Source organism: Zeugodacus cucurbitae, chromosome 5 (genome assembly GCF_028554725.1).
Source record: "Zeugodacus cucurbitae isolate PBARC_wt_2022May chromosome 5, idZeuCucr1.2, whole genome shotgun sequence".
Lineage (NCBI taxonomy): Eukaryota > Metazoa > Arthropoda > Insecta > Diptera > Tephritidae > Zeugodacus > Zeugodacus cucurbitae.
In genome coordinates this window covers 7,097,066-7,112,830 of record NC_071670.1, presented here as the reverse complement: position 1 = coordinate 7,112,830, position 15,765 = coordinate 7,097,066, and the positions used below count along the sequence as shown (strand labels likewise).

General features: G+C 35.3%; 1 protein-coding gene and 1 long non-coding RNA gene across 7 annotated transcripts in view; one reads left to right on the top strand and one right to left on the bottom strand.

The window, feature by feature from the left end:
- Positions 1–15,765, top strand: part of LOC128921898 (uncharacterized) — a 62,985-nt gene that overhangs the window by 7,593 nt on the left and 39,627 nt on the right. The gene's annotated exons all lie outside the window — the stretch shown is intronic.
- Positions 520–15,765, bottom strand: part of LOC105218457 (interferon regulatory factor 2-binding protein 2-A) — a 34,795-nt gene continuing 19,549 nt past the window's right edge. For 5 of the 6 annotated variants that reach the window (XM_054230861.1, XM_054230863.1, XM_054230862.1 and 2 more), the window contains 3 exons: positions 1,732–2,118; positions 829–1,316; positions 520–764 (listed from right to left, as the gene is read on the bottom strand). In XM_054230861.1, the coding sequence (XP_054086836.1) occupies positions 624–764; positions 829–1,316; positions 1,732–2,118 (1,016 nt within the window). In that variant the 3' untranslated portion in view covers positions 520–623. The remainder of the gene's footprint in view (positions 765–828; positions 1,317–1,731; positions 2,119–15,765) is intronic. The other variant, XM_054230864.1, reaches the window with a different exon arrangement.

Here is a 15,765-nt window from a genome sequence, read left to right as displayed (position 1 = left end):
GTTCAAAGTTCGCACTCCTGCATGACGGAGGAGGACCAGCACACAAAGGTTAGGTGCTCAAAGTGGTCTGAACTGTAATAAACAGTGCTCATACAACTTCTTCGCGCCACTTTACAAAGTGTGGTTGCATACAAATTGTTTGGCAGCCAGTTACAAGTGTTACCAATGCAAAGCACACATTTTCTGCGCACAAAACTTCACACATTAACGGTTATTAGAGCCGCCGCACATTACTTAACTTTAAATTCAAACTACTGGCTTTTGAAAAGCTTTTTTTACTTCTTCTAATTTTTACTGACCACAATTTACGCTGCGCCCAACTGGTTTAGGTGTTTTCAACTGTCGTTCATTTTTTTTTTTGTTTTTTTTTTTTTGTAATTTAAACAGTACGCATAACTGCTGCACAACTATTAAACTTCTACTTCTATGCTTATTACTGTACTTTTTGTTACAATATTCATTCAACTTGTGGAGTTTTCAACTGCTCATACAATTTCAATACATTTTAGTTTTGACTTCAAAAAAACAACATTTCTTGCTTTGCGCGCTTGCCACCCAGTTTCAAGTGTTTTTGTTTAAAAATTCTCCAAAGCCCGTCGCAGCTTTTTACAATAAAATGGACATTAAGATTCACGCTCCTTCTTCACCTTAACCTCCTCACCCAGTATAGTGGTAATTTCGCCTTGCATAAAAGCCCAAGGAATCGTTGAATTAGCCAAGGGACAGCGATCGCCACTAGGGCAGTACACCTCATTGCCAAGACCCTGTAAATTGCATGAATATTAATTCTCATTTTTATTCTTCATAAATTATAGCCCAAAAACTCACATTTTGCCGCTTGATGCTCTCTCGACTGCAGGGGAAGCAGAACTTATGATGATTAACAGACGGACACTGCACGAAATGTGTATCCTCCAGCCGCTCCTGACACAATGTGCACTTGAGTGTGGCATTTTGTGCAGCGGCTGCCGCATTTGACGCTGACGCGCCACCACTTGCTGCAGCATTTGCTGCATTCATGCCGCCACTGCCTTGTCCATTGCTGTTATTACCGCCTGGACCATTGCTGTTGCCACCGACATTTGCATCCGCACCACTTGCGCCCGGTGGCAGCGGTCCATTGTTGCCACCAGCATTACCACCACTGCCGCTACTCACATTGACTGCGCCGCCATTGTTAGCGTTGCCGCCGCTGGGACCGCTACCGGGTCCCACTTGTGGTGTATTCGCTGGACTCGATTGCACCTCGGAGCTGGTGACTGTGGTGCTCGAGACGTGTCGTGAACCCGACGAACGACGTCCGGACGAAGAGCCGGCTGCAATGGAAGAAATAAAAAGAAAAAAAATCACATTATTGTGAGCTCAACAATTGTGGAGACCCAAAGTTATAGAGTACAAAGAGTACAGTTAGTTATAATGAGTATATGAGTGTATGAGTGCGTAGATGTAGGTATGAGTGCACAGGTAGTATGAGGAATGTAGTTAGTTCTAGATGCGGCTACATAGACGCTGCACAAAATCTATCGAAGTCACAAGAAAAAAATTAGAACAGTAATCGTACGAACCGCACGCAGTACCGTTATTTAGTGCATATTTCGCTCTAGCGATTTTGGAATGGTCTCTAAACGGAATGCTACCAATTTTACAACAACAAAACTACTTAATATTATAAAATATTTATTTATTTTATTTTGGTTTAGTTTCGCTTTCACACTGGGACACATTACTCACCCGAACTATTCGGTGAATGTTGGCTACCGCGTGATGCTGTGCGCGGTGGCGGCGGTCCCGGTGGACTCGGTCCATTCCTTGGACTACCCGGTGGTAATGTCTCTGTAATTGACATGAGATTAGCCATCGGACTTTGTGCTAATTGTGTGACTGAACAGGCGGTTGTTGGTAATTGTGGCAGAGGTGGTGGTGCTATTGACTGGTGTGATGGTGGTGCTAGAGATTGAGGTGGTAGTTGTTGTTGATGTTGTTGTTGTTGTTGTTGTAGTGATATTTGTTGTGCATGTTGTGGATGTTGTTGTTGTTGCTGTTGGTGTGATGACGACAAAGCTGGTGACGTCGAATTGCCTAACGGCACAACCGGATGTGGCATGGGCGGCACATAAACTATAAAATTCGAATCGAATCAGACAAAATTGCTTTTTTTTTTTGGCGTTCTGCTGCTATTTACTATTTATGTACATATGTTTGTTATGTATTTTTTTTAGAAATATTTTTCATATTCCGCGCACACACAATTAACCAGCAGCTTACACACACACACACATAAACAATGAAGAAATGCATTTGCTTTTTCCACAGTAGCGCTATATTTTACTTATTGATGACACTGCGATGATCATTGAATGTGTATGTGTGTGAAGCGTTAGTTGATATGTATGGCGAAAAATTGAAAAAAAAATTAAAATTAAAAAAAATTTATAATTAAAAAATTTAAAATGAAAAAAATATAAATTGAAAAAATTATAATTAACAAAAATTTTAAAATTAATAAAAATATATATATATTAAAAAAATTATAATTAAGAAAAATTTTAAAATTAATAAAAATATATAAATTAAAATAAATTTGCAATTCAAATAATATTATATGACCAAAAAAATATATACTGTTATAAAAAATTTAAATTAATAAAAATGGTACCTAGAATAAAATTATATTCAAATAAGTTATGATGAAAATATAGCATAAATAATTAACATAGGCTGGCAAACTGCATTTAATATACAAATAAAATACATTCATACAACAATACAACAAAAATACATTTTAAGTGGAATTTACAAACATATTGCATATGTACAGTGTGTCAAATTGCATTGCATACATTTGACTAAAAAACAGTAAAGTACCAGCCACATGTAGTCACGAGCTTTGAGTTGAATCACAACAGCAGCTTACAACTGATTTCGATAAAAAAAGTGTTTTTCGGAGGTAGAGGTGGGGGGTTTCTTTTTTCTTTTTTTTCTAATTTTTTCTAATTTTTTCTAATTTTTTTTTTATTTTTTTTATTGTTATTACTTCTTTAATTATTATTTTTTAATTATTACTTTTTTTGTAATTTTTAGATTTAAAATTAAATTTATTTATTATTTTTTTTTGTATTATTTGTGATTTTTTTAGTTGAATCACGACAGCAGCTTAACGCTAATTTCGATAAAAATATATTTTTTAGTGGTAGAGGTGGGGTTTTACACTCATTTCTACAATTTTTCAATTTTCAAAATTAATTTTAATTTTTTTATTTTTAGTTAATTTTTTTTTAATTTAAAATTAAATTATTATTTTTTATTTAAAAAGAATTTTTATTGCATTTTTTTAAATTATTATTTTTTTATTGTTTTTTTTTATTATTTTTAAATTTTTTAAACAATTTTACAAGTGTAGTAGAAGTAGGTAAGCTATTCAGGGCGTTTCCAAGTAGGTTTGAGGCTTTATAATACTATTTTCATGCTTTTTACCGTTATTTGTCAAAGGAACCACTGTCATATATTTCTTTTCATACGAAAGAAGGGTGCTTAAATTTTTAAAATAAATTCTGTTTAAAACATACGTATTTTCAGACTTTTGTCTCACTATACGTAAGATTTATAAGAAACCCATGGGTAGCTTCGAAGATAAACAGAATTTACCGTTATTTTTCATCGGAATCGTTTCAATATTTCCTTTAGGAACAAATGCGGGTCCCTTAAAAATTGTATTCAAAAATGTTTGATTTTCGAGTCTATTGAGTCCCTCTCTATAAGATTTACTGTACAGATTTCTATAAATTTTTTAATAGCTTCCAGGATTAAACGCTACTTTCCGTTATTTCACGTCAAAATCACTCCAATATTTTTCTACATAACAAATGAGGGTCCCTAAAACATATTTATATACAAAATTACATTTTTCTGAGTATTTCGAGTTGATTAACTCCCTCTTCTCTGTGATATATACTGTAGAAATCTCTATAAACTACTATACTATTCCTTAATAGAGCGGAGTTTAATGACTTCAATCCGATAGGAAGTATAAAAATACACAATTTGAATACATATAGACACATGAATGAGCGCTGAAAGTGCCCATATACTATACTCAAATGGACTGCATACTCGTATATGGTGTTGCGTGCCTTCTACACGTAGAATGTTGTAAACATAAACGCGTCGTAATAACGTCAGCGTCTACATATGAATATTCTCGTATATTTATTTATCTATATGTATACGCATAAACATAAACATCGGCCCAAGGGAAGTTGTATAATGGACTTCAGTTTCATTTTCGTGCTGAATGAGGTATAAAAATAGCTTTTTATAACAGGCGCATTCTTCTTTTATAGCAGAAATTCACTTTAATAAACATGAGCAGGAGTAGCAGCAGTACAGCAAACTAGCAATGGGGGAATCGAAAGCACCGTATGTAAAGTAGAATTTCTGTTTACAAAACTTATAATGTTAATTTCAATTGTTGGACGTTTCTAAACAAAACAAAAAAAAATACAAGAATATGTAAATAAACATGCTTTCAAATTGAAAAATGTTTTTGAAAAAAAAAGAAAAAATTATAGCAATGTTGCAAGTTGAGCGTGAGATCATAATATAAAAAGCAGAATGCTTAATTTGTGAGGCTCAATGCAATATGTCGATGCTTCTGGGTCTTTTGAGTCATACTTAGTAGTTTCTATTATAAAGAACAGGTGTTTTAAGGGTGAGTTTCCCGTGATCTCTTCCGGGATACCAAAATTCTTACTATCAGAACTCTCTCTGTTCTTTACAAGAAACCTTAATGATCATATTATCGGCTGCGGCATCTTTGTTGGTTTTGGTGTTCTTGGGCCTTTGGAAACTTCAATTTCAAACTTGAAAATCGATTTGCTTAGCATTGGAGATAGCGGTCACGCAGAAAAGATAATAAGTTCTATTAGAATTTCTTCTAAAGAAAAGCACTTCATTCGGTCTAGAACTTTTAGAATACCCAGGTACTCAAACGGATTATCCGTTGACATAGATATTATTCGGCTAGTATGGATATCGAGTTATTTCTTCATTAATATTAATTAATGCAATTATCTGGATATCAGAATTTCGAATATTGGTTTTTCTTTGGTGCGGATAAAACCTGGATAGTATAGATATTGTACTTATTACATTAAAAATCATTTGTAGAACTATCCGTAGATCCAAATTGATTTAGCCCAATATCCGGTTGAATTTTCCAGTTCCAATAGTTATCAAAATATCACAAAATCCAAATTTTTCGTATTTTCGTCACCGGATAAGATAATTTTGTCTTATCCGGATGGCTAAAACCTGGTTTTATTACATTGGGTACCGCATAGCAGCATTATTTGGTTTATCCGGATAGCCAAACAGCCCAGATTTTTTGTTTAGGCCACCGGATAAAGTAATTTTGTTTATCCGGCTGGTTAAAATCCGATTTAATTTAAGGGCACCAGATATAGAATTTTTCGTTTTATCCGGATAGCCAAACAACCCAGATTTTTTCTTTAAGCCACCGAATAAGGTAATTCTACCGGATAATGCAATTTTCAGTTTAACCGTAAGCCGGAAAGCTCAGATTTATCATTTAAACAACCGATACTATAATTCGGTTTATCCGGATAGCAATTTTTTATTTAGGATGACGGATAATGTAATTTTCAGTTTATCCGTTTAACTGAGAAATCTGGATAAAATTGCTAGCTCTAATTGTAACTACATTCTATATATTTTTGGTTATTTTAAACAAACTATCAACATTATAAACTGTTCGAAATGGTTCACACTGCCCACAACAAATATTCTAGTATATACAAAATGCCTCTTTATCACCACACTTGCCACATATTTATCTGCATACATATTTACAAAGTATGTAGCCTAATGGGAGCATGTCAACATCTGCTTGTTTATGAAAATTTCAGCTGCGAATGACGATAGTCAGCCGCTCACAAAAAAAAAATAAAAATAAAACTAAAGAATTTTTGTGCAGATGTGTGTATTTTTAAAAGTCGTGATGCTTTGAAATTAGCAAAATTATGTGTGTATATATATACTATATAGTTTTATATGTATATAAATAGTATAAGTTTAGAACAACATACACAAGTATTTCTGGTAAATATGCATGTCGTGCGCTCATTCATTTGCAAAAAACAATAACAATAACAACACAAGTTTTCAATACATATACTATGCATACGTCACTTATGTTGTTGCTGCTGTTGCTGTTACTGTAGTGGTAATGAATGCCATTTACGCTATTGCAAGCCTCCTAAAACCGCATAACATACGCTACCCAAACGGGCTGGGACTGCCTTTCAAACAAGCTTTTGTCTGCTTTTGTATTTAGTATACATCTATTTTGTTGTTGTTGTGTGCTATTATGTGTGTGAACTAGCGTATTTTTATAAATATATAGTATATATATTATATATATATGTAGTGCTGTATTTATGTATGAACGCGCGTATTTTCGTGACGTTACGGCGACGCAACGACACAACACTACAGCAACGACCCCAAAATTCACTGCTACATTGCGGAGCGCCAGCTATTCAAGTGCTGCTAGCAAAGCTAGTGAATGGGGCTGACTTGCTGACTTTTATGTGTGTCTATGTATGTATGTTTGTATGTAACGCAACGTGGGATACTACAGAATGTTGTTTGTGGCAAAACGAGTTTATGTGCATTCATAAGAAAGACCTGGAGTAACCCGTAAGACGAGGTTTTCTTTTTTTTTTTTTTGAGAAGTGTGTGAAGATATGTGGAAGATGAGAGTAGCATGAAGAAAAACTAAAAGCAAGTTCAAAGTTTGCACTATGCTCTTGTAGAAAAATAAGTAAGGAAGGAATGTGCTAAATTGAGTACAAGTATTCGGTACCAGCTAAAAACGTTATTTGGATTCGGAAACCGCTGCAAATCATTTTAAAAAGTGTTCTAAAATTTGTAATTTTCACATAAATTCAGTACAACGATCTTCCATTTCATTACATACAAAAAATTACCGAGTACAAGTATTTGGTAGCGTCTAAAATCATTACTTGGATTCGGAAACCGCTGCCAGTCTTTACGAAAATTTCCGATTTTTTCATAAATTCATTAGAACAAGTTTAATTTTCATTACACACAAAAAAAGACCGAGTACAAGTATTCGGTAGCATCTAAAATCGTTACTTGTTGCTGTAAGCCGCGTCAAATCTTAGTCAAAAATTTGTGATTTTTACTCATAAATTCCTTCCAAACAGTTTCGATTTCATTACACACACAAAAAAGACCGAGTACAAGTATTCGGTAGCATCTAAAATCGTTACTTGTTGCTGTAAGCCGCGTCAAATCTTAGTCGAAAATTTGTGATTTTTGCTCATCAATTCATTCGGACGAACTTCCATTTTCATTACACACAAAAAAAAGACCGAGTACAAGTATTCGGTAACGTCTAAAATAGTTACTTGGTAGTGGAAGCTTCGATATTCTTCGAAATATTTTGCTTTTTCATAAATTCATCCCAATGAGCTTCAATTGCATTACTTGCAAAAGAGTGTACGTACAAGTATTCGGTAGCATCTAAAATCGTTACTTGCTGCTACAGCCCTAGGAAATCTCTTTCGAAAATTTGTGATTTTCTAATAAATTCATTCCAACGAGTTTCGATTTCGTTAAACACTAATGGAAGCGAGTTCTAGTACTCGGTACCAGCTGAAATCGTTACTTGGTGGTGGAGGCGCGGCAAATCTTCTTCGATATTCTTCGAAATATTTTGCTTTTTCATAAATTCATCCCAATAAGCTTCAATTGCATTACTTCCAAAAGCGTGTAGGTACAAGTGCATTCGGTAGCGTCTAAAATCGTTACTTGCTATTTAAAATTTCGCGTTCGAAAATTTTAGATTTTTTTCATAAATAAGCGAAATTGTGTACTTTTCGTCACTCACAAATGAGTGCGCGCGTTTTTGAGCGCGTGCAAACCCGTTAGCTGCAGAAAAAATGCAACGTTGCTGCTTGCCATTGAAAACCTGTAATGCAAATGCGCGCGACGACCTGCGACACCGACCGACAACATTGCACAAACGCAGCAAAGCCGTAAAAAACAACGCTGGAAAATTACTAAAGAAACTGCAAAAAAGAAGCAAAAACAAATGGAGCACCAAAAACCAGTTGCTGCGGCACGCATAAAAAAGCGCTAAAAGAGCGGCGAGCGCGCGGAAACCAGTTACTCTACAGGCGACAAGTTAGCGCGCTTTACATAGAAAATCTATGTTATTTAAATGAGTGAGTAAGAAGTGTAGAAACAAAAGGAAACCGGTCGTACAAGACGTGCGGCAAAATAACAATGCCGCGCTGCGTCGCACCGCACAGCTGTTGGACGGAGTTGAGCACGTACGCACCATATACATTTGTATGTAAGTTCAGCGACAACCGGTTCGACACGCCACAAATGTGCGCGTAAACGTAATAGCAATCGCGCTAGCCAAGTCGCACTTGTCACCGCCCCACGCGTTACCGCTTACGATAAGCTATCGCCATCACCACCAACAACAACAATCTCAACAACAACCGAGTCGTCGTCTCACAAGGCGTTTTTGTTATACGCGCACTGACTGCTTAATAAACGTCGTGGCTAAGCTCGACTGCCAGCCAACAACATGAGCGCGCTGCTGTACACGCTACAACGCTCAAACGACCGACGTATTGTATTGCATACCAAACAGTCAACAGTTTTTGGCTTCGTGCAAAAGTTAATCAACTTTTTATGCTTAGCTATCACAAAAATGTAAAAAAAAAATACCGAAATAAAAAAGAAAAGCAAAGGTACGTAAGAAAGCTATGGCGCAGCAGACAATGCGGCAAAGAAACAACGGATGACAACAAATGAGCAATAAGGCGGCATTAAAAGTGGCAGCAGCAGTGGCTAACACGTTTCTCAAGTGCGAGTAGTTTTGCTGCGGCACATACTCGTACGTGGAAAATTGCTGCGACATGTGCAAAGCAATTGCGGCAAGTAGCCCCAGTGGGGAAATATACAGAAACTAGTTAAGAAAATCGTAGAAAAGGGGGAGAGAGATGTAAGAATGCGACTATAACAGGTTTAAAATACGTGAAGAACAATTTTCGACATATTTTTTTGAAGTGTTTCAAAAGTTCATAAAATTTCATACTGTAAAAGAAGTTGCTGCGAAGCTCGCACTGTTCTTCTTCTAACAAATCAGAGTATGGTCTGGTTAGTAATAGAGACAAACCTCACAGAATACACCCGAAGTTTGGGAGTGGAGGAATCGCTTCATTCTCCAGTGGTCGCCAAACTGTACAATATTCACATGGCAATATGAAATTCTTGGAATTGCTGCACTCCTGGTGACGCTAGAATGGTTTTCATTGTCGATAAAAGTAGCCAACATAATCTACTAGTCTACTAATCGAGTGTCAAAGGAAATGTGGCGCGATCCTGGTGACTTTAGCATAGCTACTGTTCCTAGTTATGGAAGTGCAAAGCATCCTCTAGGCGATCCGAGACGTTTGAACCACGTGGTGGGCTCACTTCAGCAGGCAGTGAGTGTCAAAGTGTGAAGTGTGGTTCAGATGACTTTAGAATGGTTATTGTTCTTGATTATGGAAGAACATAACATCTTCTTGGCGATCCGGAGCGTTTGAACCATCCAGCGGTTAGCCGGTTAACCAAAAAATGTGAAACATGAGAGCTCCGGCAGTTCCTTTGCTGGCGCCTCCTCAAACTAAGTAGACCACGTATTCAGGGACACAACAAAAGATGTATGGAAGAGGTTTCTATGGAAAGAATCGTTCTTCTTTTTTAGAAAAGATTTCTTCAGACTGAACAGTCTTCCTTAAATAACGCAAAGATCGTACTTAAGTAAGAGAAGACACTGAGATTTCATGAAATTCGGAAAATCCATAGAGTTCCTTCTTCATACAGCTCTAGATCAGCCCCAAACACTGTTTCTGTAACTTGAAGAATGCCTCAGTTAATATCAAATCGCATGATTTCTTTGGACTAAGTAACCCTTCCCTAATATATCCAAAGCTTCGACGAGAGTATTTCATGGAGTTTCTACTTCTCAAAGCACTGGAGCTGTTGATAAAATGAGCTTAAATTATCTCCCATATAATTAAGATCCTGAACCTGGAGCCCTGGGAAGGGCTATGAAGGCATATTAAAGTAGCAGAAACGCATTCCCATTGGACTCAACCGACTATCAATTGTACAGCAACTCAAATCCACACACGCTTAATATGCTGACAACGTGTTTAAGAAGCGCTACATTAGGAACAACGCCATGTTGTATTACTACATGCAACACACGAACGCACAGAAGTACATACCATTCCAAACCACCACTGAGCACCGGAACTGAATTCAAATGCTGTGGAAGTACTTAATATAATGTGAAGATAAATAATAAGAAAACCAGCAAAAGAGAGGGGAGAAAGAAGTTCTGGAGCTTATTGCTGATGGCGGCTACGCATACATGACCAGCATATAGTGTAGTACATACCACTCACTCACGCGTATAGTTTACAAAATGAATTGAAGGATTGACAGAGTAACAACAACGTCCCCCATATGCTCGTAAATTTGTAAACGTGCTGCATAAAATTCGTGCTTGCGGAATTCATAATTTTTCCCTAAGAAACCTTGAAGGTTGAATGGCTTTCCACGCATGGCCGTAACAATTGGACGCAGAAGGCGCAATTTGGGATTTGAAATTATAATTGGATTCAAATATATGTACGAGTATATGCCTTGTTGCCTAGAGGCTTTGGCCAAACACAGTAGACCATTATTCAAATATAATCCTCAATTTCAATGCCAATAAGGGTGAGTTGGCATGCCAAGTAAGGTACTGCATGTGTGAGACCCAACGCGGCTGTGGTTGTAATGGAATTTGTAAATATGGAAGAAGATTTGATTAGAAGACTTTGAGAGTCATTGACTTTAGCTGCCAATTATAGGGTCTTACAAGCTTTAAGCTGTCAACGAAAAGCTTTTAAAAGTTCGTGACGTGATTTAGTTTCTAAAAAGAACTCACGACCCTCCAGTTCTACTTGCTTTTGAACTATTCTCAACTCTCTGAAAGCGCAATACGCACTGTTTTAGTCAGTCAAGCTCCAAACGACTTACTTTCTACGCACCACATTAACTGAAATTGCGAACTACAGTTATGAACACAAAGTGTGCCATAACGACCGTAAAGCATCTAACAATATCTGAGTCTACCTATGGATTCTGCGTGTGAATATAGTATATTTCTAAGCTACTAAAATACCAATCGTCTACTTTACAACGGTCATAAAAATGAAGCGCAAATAAAGCTACACCTCACCACAACCCAAGCGGAGGTAATGCAAAGTTTACTTCGTCACGTATACGTAATAAAACCGAGAGTCACGACTGCGCGTAGCGTAGCGTACAATGGCAATCACGTTATACCGACCGGCCGTTATGTAGCCAAACTGTCATCGCTTAATCAAATGTATTATTTGACAGTATTGTTGGAGCGCGGGTGGTGATTTGCCTCTGTGGACAATAGCTAAAGGTACAAGCGGGCACTTGAGTGCACGTACGTGATGAGTACGTTAAAATTGTGCTTCGAGTAAAATATACTGTGGATTACTGTATTTGTACTGATGTAGAGGAGGTGGGCTTTCTAGTACTTGGAGGTACTAGTACTGGTCCGATGTCAATTCTGGGTACAAGGAAGGAATCCGGCTACATTCCAGTTCAGACTCGGTTGAGTGTGTGGTTACAACGGAATCGTTGGCAACTCCAGAGCGGAGGAGCTCCCGTGCTTAAAACGAGTCGGAGCGCTGTAGTCATCTTGTGCTCTAGCGCTGGAACACTGGACCTCTCGCAGAACCAGGTTAACAACCAAAATCTACTCGGTTGCGAGATCCTTTAGTCTCAAAGTGGAACGCACGACGTCGGCTGAACTATTGCACTTAAAAAGGTTCACCTTGTCAAAACAGTGGAAGTTCTCAGCCGACACTGCGGAATAGCTATACATGCGATGAGGCTAGGAATACTGCCGGACGCAAACTGTCGTAGCTGTATGGAGGAAAGTGAGGTGGAAACATCAAGTAATTTTGTCCACCAGTGTCCAGCGTTCGCAACACTGAGGTTGAAACATATCGATGGCTATATCTTTAGCGAACTTGTCGGAATGGACGTAAGGGTCTTCTTTGCGATCCATACTCGGGAGTCTTTTGGCATCGCAATGGACTGGCGCCATTAGCTGTCCAAGTGGGATACATCCGTCAGCCTTTGAACCTAACCTAATCTATGTTGAACAGACTGGCGTGGGAATGACATGATTCTTCTTTGGCTTGTGATTTAAAAAGTGCCGTTATTCTTCATGCACCAATTTCAGCCTCTTGAAGACTTATACACATTCTTTTTGTAAGAAAATCGGTGTCAAAACTCTCGACCGAACCCGAATAAGCTTTGCGTACTTAATCTCAAAAATTTCGATCTGTGAAGCCTTTAGCTATATGTGAACACACCTTAAGCAAGTCTACAAAGTCTCTTTAGGCCTTATTTTTTATTTTGGTTTAAGAAAAGATCGAATATAGTTATTTAAAGGTTAAAACGAATCGAATACAGTTTTCAGCCGACAAAATCGCTAAAGTTTTGCTTTCTCAACCTCTCAAGAAGTAATTTGCTGTGTATGAACACACTTTAAACATGCGACTCAAGTCTTTTAAGTTTAATTTTTTTGCAATCATTTTAAATTTTCGAACAGTTAACGCTAAAAATCGTTGAAAAATTATCAAAACACTTTATCAAGCCATAATTCGGAAGTGTTCTCACTGAGCAAGTAACTAGTTACCACGGAATTAGTTATTCACAGTGAGTCACTGCAGTTTTCTCTGTCTCCTTTGAAACGTGGACACAAACGTAATTGCATTTATTAGACCTGGATGTGTAGAGCATTTTCCACGACGTTTTTGAATGGCATTCCGCACGTACATTGCATATTAATGAATTACTCGCATGAGTTGTAAGAGAGAGGGAGAGAGGGAATGAGAAAAAATTAAAAAATGAATACAAAAAATTATTCAAATAAACTCGAATTCAAAAATATCGAAATGTAAATGTTTAGTTTAGCAATTGGCAATTGCGACGATTGCGTTACCGTGAGCGCGGCGGTGTGGAGCATGAAACGTGCTCACTGCCAATGCGTGCACGGCGTATGGTTGCCATATGTGTGTGATGTGTCTGCTCGCGGCATATTTAAAATTCAACAATGCGCCGCAACATTCGTGATACGTATTTATAGCAGCTATTTGTTTATAATGCTAATTGCAAGAGTTGCTTGGTGTGCACGCGTTTTTTCTAATTTTTTTTTAATTGGCGAGCGCAAGCACGCACAAATTTATATTTTTAAGTATGTAAAGTAGCAGCGGTTAATTATATATAATATAATATATAGTTTATGCATACAGGGTGTGGGTATGTAGCGCTTATATACCTGCTTAGCGTGTTAGCCGCCAGTTTTGTGGCAGCAAAGCAGCGCGCCAAATTCAAGTCACACACTCAGTAGTAGCATGCCGCACGCAAACGTACAAATTGACACGCTCAACGCGCGCGCGCGCTGCCTGCAAACGACGTTGTTGTCGCCGCGCGCAACGCGACTGGCATGCAGAAAAATTCAATGAGATTTCATTATGAATGCACGAGAGCAAGCGTTGCAAATTAAAAAAAAAAAAGTAGCAACAAAATCAGCGAGCGATCAAGTTTAGTTAGACGCGCTTAGGCTTCAGCAGAAAATAGAAATAATAAACGGTGCTTTGTAAGCAACTTACAATGCTTGCTGCTAGTCAGCCGCTCAATTACAACCCTGAATTTGATAACGCAATATCTTTTTTGCAACGCGCCTTTAAAATGTTTAAAATGTATTTTTAAATGCGCCGCGGCAGACAGTCACTACGTGCCAATCAGCTGCTCATTTTAATTTAGTAGATAGCTGACAAGTTGACATAAGTATGTATATGTATATAGATTATTTATAAATTGCTCGCTTATCACTATTCAAAAGTAATTTATAGGCCGCTGCCCTAAGTTCAGGTTATGATGAAATTTTCGTGTTTTTTCTGTTGCGATGAAATCTATTCAGCGATGCTGATAATTTAGCACACTTTGCGAAAAAAATATTTACAAAATAAAAATAAAAAATAATAAAAAATAAAAAATGTAGAAAAAATATTTATAAATAAAAATAAGAAAAAATAAAAATTAATAAAAAATAATGAAAAAATATTATAAAAAAAATATGAAAAAAAATTCTCAAACTAAAAAAATTTAAATTTTTAGAAATTAAAAAAATTTAATTCATTCATCCATTATGAAAAAATATTTAAAAAAAAATTTTAAATTAAAATTAAAAAAAATTAATTAATTTAATATTTATTATTTTTTGGTAAATTTTAAAACATTCAAAATTTTAAAATAATAAAATTAGAAAAAAATTGTTGAATTTAAAAATATTAAAAAAAATCTAAGTTTTAAAAACAAAAAGAAATATTTATAAATAAAAATAAAACTAAAATAAAAATAAATAAAAAATTATGAAAAAATATTTTGAATTAATATTTAAATTAATAAAATTTTAAAACAAAAAAAATTAAAAAAAAATAAAAAATTATGAATAAAATATTTTGAATTAATATTTAAATTATTCAGATTTTAAAACAAAAAAAAAATTAAAAAAAAATAAAAACCAAAAAATTGAAAATAATAAAAAATAATCAAATAATAGAAATTTTTTTAAATTAATATTTAATTTTTGTTTAATTAAAAAAAAAATTAATTTTAATAAATTAGAATAAAAATTTTAAATTAAAAAAAATAATAAAAAAATTTTAATATAAAAAAATAAAACTAAAAATTAAAGAAAGCTTAAAACAATACAATTACAAAAAACACACTCTAAAAACTTTGTAAATTATCAATAAAGTCGTTTTTGTCACAAAATCGTGCGTATAAATTTTATATTAAATAATTTTAATTTTAAAAATAAAAAATAAAATTAAAATTTTATACATAAAAAAGCTTTAATGAAAAAAATAAGAAAGTAAAATAATAATAATACAATTTTAATAATCAAAAGCACACACTAAAGGCTTATAATCCATAATGTCGTTTTCGGCACAAGCACGTGCGTCAAAATAATAAAAAAAAGTAAAAAAAGACATTTTTAGAATATAAAAAAATAAATATATTTTAAAAATCAAAAAACACACACTAAAAGCTTATTAAATAATCCATAAAGTCGTTTTCGTCACACACTCGTGCCCATTAAAAAAAAAAAAAAATTCGCAGAAAATTCTGCTGGCAGTGGAACGCGAAAATCTAATCAGGTCATGGTCACTAATATGCACAGAATTGTTTGACTAAGTAAGAATGATATATTACATGCCCGCTTAAGCTTTCAGATAAAAGTAATTAATTATTATATTATATTCGCACAGATAAGAATACATTTATGTTTGGAGAGATTTATTTCTTATCGAAAGTTGATAAATTTTTTGCGCAAATTTGCGTAGTTAAGCGCTTATAAGTCACTTAATTTATGGCGTAAGCAAGTGATGTTACTACCAAACGATTAATATCGATTAATCGATGAGTTTTGATATCACTGGAGGCTTGTGTTTTTGTTATCGCTACGCTGGTGGGCGTTTACAGTTATAATTACTTTATAAATATATTATTTTACGAGTTTGCGAAGTGATTTGAGTTTATTTCGCACCATTT